The 5,797-nt window shown below is 36.8% G+C and overlaps 1 protein-coding gene across 1 annotated transcript; it reads left to right on the top strand.

Moving 5' to 3' along the window:
* The first annotated feature begins 138 nt into the window (after positions 1-138).
* Positions 139-666, top strand: LOC125662992 (uncharacterized). Its single transcript, XM_048895322.2, has 2 exons — positions 139-334; positions 449-666. Exons 1-2 carry the CDS (start codon positions 139-141, stop codon positions 664-666), a joined length of 414 nt encoding a protein of 137 aa, XP_048751279.2.
* Positions 667-5,797: the final 5,131 nt, after the last annotated feature.

The raw sequence follows: 5,797 nt of genomic DNA, 5'->3' as shown, positions 1-5,797 counted from the left end.
TAGGGAATATGCACTGCAGGCCTGCAAACAGACGGAGTAGAACTTGCTCTATTTCATTCTGCTTTGCAGACGTAACTGACCAATCAAATTAGATATGAGATAAGGTGTACATACACATGGTAAACAAAAACAAAGAAAATGGCGGGTAAAAAGAGAATAGAAGAATTAAAATTAACATCAGTTCAAGAAGAGAGACTTATTGAGCTGTTTCATGATGAACCAGACCTCTGGAACGTGTCGTCGGCGTCTTATTCAAGAAGAGATTGCAGACAGAAGGCATTAAGTAACATTCAAGAAAAAGTAAGGGAGGAATATGAAGGTCTAGAATGTAATGGTAAGTTTTTACTGTAGTACATTCTCACATATCATTTGATTTATAAATTATATTGGTTGGTGATTATACAAGAAATATTCAACAACTTGAACCTGTATTTATTTTTAATTGCAGTCGATCAAATACAGGCCAAAATATCCTATCTTAGAGAATACTATTCTAAGGAATTGTCAAAAATAAACAAGTCCAGAAAGAGTGGCACTGGCACCGATGAACTCTACACCAGTTCATGGGTTCATTTTAAATCCCTGGATGTCTTTTTGAGATCACAGATTGTCCCCAGAGGAACGCAGTCCAATCTTGTAAGTTATACCAGATCCCACTGCCAATAAACCTGGCCATTTGTATTAAAATAGTCACAGAATTCTTCTCTTATTTCTCTAACATCATTACTTGATCGATTCCCACATTGTTGAATAAGACCGGGTAGATTTGTGCCCATTTCTTGTCTCCAAATCCCATAATTCATTGACCCATTCTCAGTGTCCTCCTCATTAACCATCCCTGGGCCTATATACTCTGTAGTTGATTTTCTTGTTCTCAGAAAGTTGTGCAATGCGCAACATGCCAAAACGATCCCTTCCACTTTTTCTGGATCTAGCGGGATAACATGTTTAAACACCCCAAATCTACATGTTAATATTCCAAAAACATTTTCAACAATTCTCCTTGCTCTGGAAAGCCCGTAATTACAAATTCTCTTGTTTTGATCCAAATGTCTAAAGGGGTATGGTTTCATTATATAAGATTTTAATGAAAATGCTTCGTCCGCAACTATGACATATGGGACAATTGTATGCCTCTGTGGTAAAGGTTTTGCAGGTGGAATATTAAGATCATTAGACTCCAAAGTTTGGTATAGGCTTGAATTTGCAAAAACGCCACCGTCACTTATTCTTCCGTTACAACCACAATCTACATATATAAATTTGTAATCTGCATCAACCAAAGCCAGTAAAACTATGCTATAAAATTGTTTATAGTTGTAATAATTTGAACCGCTTTTTAGAGGACACTGAATTGATATGTGTTTCCCGAAATGCAATTTGGTCCCGAAGGGGCCGAGGTCCATTGTTTTTAAGGAATGGAGTGATACGAGTACATTGACCCACTTAAAATCCACCTTTGCTGGGCTGGGGCACTAAACTTTGTGCATTTAAATCATGTCTTACGTTTTTCATTCTGTTGTTGCATGCATTTATATCTACCTGTATAAAGGTTGACTTACTTTCCGAACACTCCATTCCTGAAAAATAATGGAGTGTTCGAACAAAAGAATGACGTCATAGGTGGATTTTAACTTTATAGCTTTTATTATTAATTTATCATTTCGTTCAATTTTTTCTGTTTCAGAAGTCTAAATATCTGCTCTCTACCATACTTAAATATCACCAAACATAGATACTTGTAAACCCTGCACAGGGCTTATCAGCCTCCTAATTAAATCTGTCATCATGTATCTCTCTGTAGGGTGTTTTATGACCTTTCCCCAAATCAAAATGTTTTAGTTTAGCTGTTGCATTCCTAGTGTTTTCATAAGGTCAATTCACATGGCAGTTTCTACACTGTGAAAGTTTTTCAGTTTTATTATGTCACCTTAGTAAACTCGGGTCTGCGTCCATTGTACGTTAAGACAAACTATAAGTGAACAATAGGAAGTCTGTTGCAATCCTATGGACATGGAACATCTAAGAGATTAGTTTCTGGTTAAATTTGAAGTCACTTATAGACAACTGTTTTAATCCTTATGATATGGCTTTAGAAGATTAGATATTTCCACACCTCATTGTAATATGATCCCTTTACCGTATTCTGGTCGGTGATTTTGCAGGGTTATTAAAAAGTATTAAAGAGAGCAATGATTATTAAACATAATCTGAAGAATTACGTACGCCTCAAGAATTAATTCAGAACTCTGTAAACAGAGATAGCGCTTTTAATTCCTACAGACTGCACAAATACATCCTACAGACTGCACAAATACAAAGTTACCTGCAGCAGACGAAAGCTTTCTCTTTTTCTTTAAACTGGTTTCCTGTTAATTGGTGCAGCCGAAGCGACCAGACTCGTAACTTGACAGGGTACCAGTTTGAATTAACCGGAAGTATTGTCAACTCGTACATAAAATTTCATGGTTTTTAGGTAGTAAAGACGCGATATTTTAAGAAATATTTCACCGATTAACTTGAAAATGAATAGGGTTCGTCTTTTTACAATGCCACATACGTATGCGAAGGCTGAGAATCGTTAGTGCAACGGTTCTCTTTAAATCTTGCCCACAAGCTGTAATGGACACACACACACGGACACACGCACAGTAGCGATGCTATATCCCCTCAGCAACTAGTTGATAATTAGTCCCCAACCAACGGGCCAACATTATGGAATGAGTACAAGTCCCCCAACATATGACCCATCGAGGAATAAGTCCCCAACCAACGGGCCAACATCATGGAAAGAGTGCAAGTCCCCAACCTATGAGCCAACAATATCTTGAACTATGAATTCAATGTTATACATTCATTATGAGTAAGCATACCTTCATATACTCACCTTTTAAGCTATTGTATATAGCAGCGCAAGTCCCAGGGATCTCTTTAGATAATGTTGGCACTGGAATGCGATATAAGTATGATAATGACTTATAACTTCCCTGAAAAATAAAACTATAAATGTTTTAATATGAAACATTATTTTTTAAATAAATTGTAAGTAACTAAGTTGCTATTTTCATTCATACACTTGTATTCCTTACCTGTTGCAAGATATCGTAGTGTTAAAGAAAGTCGTTCAGCAGGAGAAGTTGATTTTCTCACAAAGGTGTCCTTTTTAGAAATGAGGAGTGACACCTTATCTAGCAACTCGGTGAAGTCCTCATGTGGCATTCTCACAAATTTTCTGTAACTCTCACGATCTTCTTGAGATAATTCTCTCATAAGAGCATGATGTGCCCCATACTCTTCTCTGCGAAGAATCCATGGTCTTGTCCAGCATGTCCTTCTTTTTCTTAAATGCTGTCTATATGCAGCAGCCATAATGATAATTAAAAGAGGAGGCAAACTATCAAAATCTTCCATTGTGTATTACGTGTTTATGTGACTAATGGCGGGAAATGATATGCTAATAAACTGAAAGCAGACACGGTAAAGCAGAACGTGTAAACTCTCTGTCTGCTTTGCAGACCTAAAAGCAGAGCGTGTAAACGGGGCTTAACGTTTCAGGCATTCAATTAATGTGTGAACTTATCATATTTTCGTAAAAACAGCACAAAAGAAAACGAACCCATGTGTTACGATTACACTGACACACACAGTCTCTATAGTACGATTTATATCCGTAAGATTGGAATAATACCGCGATACTGTACATATAATGAATGAAGAAAGTCCTTACCGTTCTATCAATTTTTTCTTCCTTCCTGAAACTCTTGCACCTCGCTTTCGCAATGCATTTTTTAGATTCGGGAGATCCCAAACACCATAACTATTATCGGGTTTATCCGCCATTTTTGTGAACTGTTAGACCCCATCGGAGCGTGCGCCCCCTGTAGTCAGGAGGAGATAACGTCGTCATTACTGTCCGCAATGAATGTCATCTCATCTTATCTAGTCAATAGTTCTGGACACAAACAAATAAACCAACCAATCCTTGCGTGTTTTGTTGCCGACGCCACTTTCGCTATCTTATCCAATCCACTTGAATGTCATAGGTTCTCTTGAGCTATAACTCTCTCTGTCAGTCTGTTTGTCTATACATTGTATGCAAAATGAACAGTAAGCTCCGGGATCTTAACACTTGTTACATTTGATCACCTTGATGAGAAGAACATGTCTACTATTTTGAAAGGTCAAGGTTGTAATATCATTTAATAGAAAACCTTGTATGCAGAATACAAACCCAAATGTTAGGGCTAGGACTGTCACACTTGGTACACATACTCCTAATGCCAAGTAGAGGAGGTCTTTTGTTCTTCAAGGTCAAGGGCTTAGTATCACTTAGAAAAACCCTGTAGGCAGAATACACACTGAACCATTGGGCCTAGGACAGTCGAACTGGGTACACATACACCTTGTGCCCAGTGGAGTTTGCCTATTGTTTCTCAAGGTCAAATGTCAAGGCCATAGTATCAATTATAAAAGAAACTTTGTTTTCCTTTTCCATATTTTTTGTCGCTATGAATGCAAGCTGAAATGTTTTCAGAACCTCCCTCTGATAGAAATACAATTACATAATCTATTCAAATTTCAACTTGTTTGGTGCAGAATGAACTACTTTAGGGCTAAAAGTAGGTTAAATTGATTTCTGGATTTTTTTCTATCATTAATGCAGATATTGCACTGAAGGTCTTACAAATTGTATATATACATTAAATTTTTCTTCTTTTAGGAATATGCATAGAGGTGGACCAAAGGAATACCCATGCGTTTCATGTGACAGAAGAACAAAAGCTGACCAAAGGCGATTCATTATTGGATCTTCATATAAAAGTTACAGAGTGTACCAAGGCATCACTACCTGTCAGGAAAAAGACGTAACTTGTACCAACTGCTATTCCAAGTTTTACAGAGCAAGTAGTGTTCGGAATTCAGTTCACATAACTACAGATGGTGTTTCAAATTCATTGTATGGCAGTGATCCAAATTATGAACCACCATTTAAAACAAGAAAGACATTGTGCGTGAAAAGCCCCAAACTGATTCCTCTTCCAATACAGTCTTCTAGGAAGAGTCATTCCAGTTGTGTAATGTAAAACTTATACGGTACCAATTTTGATGCACCAGATGCGCATTTCGACAAATAATGTCTCTTCAGTGATGCTCAACCGAAATGTTTGAAATCCGAAATAACAATGAAGTTTTAGAGCTATTATAGCCAAAAACAGCGTGCCAAAAAAAAAAAAAAATGTGGAGTCAAATTCGTCTAAGGATAAGAGCTATGCGTGAGGGAGATAATCCTTAATTTTGAAAAGAATTTAGGAGTAGGTACGGTTTTGCCCGGCGTTTATGAAGGAAAATTATTTTGCGTTGCAGATATTTTCCTGTCAAATTCCTAAAAGAGTAACTTTCAAAAGCATATGGAAATCAACGCATATACGCGCATGCGTAGTACATAATCAAATAAAGTAAGGGCTTTCAGGCTATTTGTGGTGTTTTCCTGGTTTTTGTATAGATAAACTTGTGAAATTGAACACCTCTTCCCTCGTTGCCCGGAATAATTTTTACATGGATTAAAAATTTACTAAATAACTTACAATTCTTTTTAGTTTCATCCCAAGTGACGATGAAAAAGGGGTTAAAATACCAGATGAAAGATGCTAACAAATTCGCCATCGTGACACAATTTGCGTTGATCGTGGTGGTTGAAGAGGAAACGAGAATCATTTGAGTAGTAAATATATTTTCAAATAATATATGCTCATATAGTTATTTGTTTAAACACTTTGACATTTATGAAAATCATCAT

This window comes from Ostrea edulis, chromosome 8, assembly GCF_947568905.1.
Source record: "Ostrea edulis chromosome 8, xbOstEdul1.1, whole genome shotgun sequence".
Lineage (NCBI taxonomy): Eukaryota > Metazoa > Mollusca > Bivalvia > Ostreida > Ostreidae > Ostrea > Ostrea edulis.
Note: the sequence above shows the minus strand (reverse complement) of the source record. Positions and strands in the feature narration are given on the sequence as shown.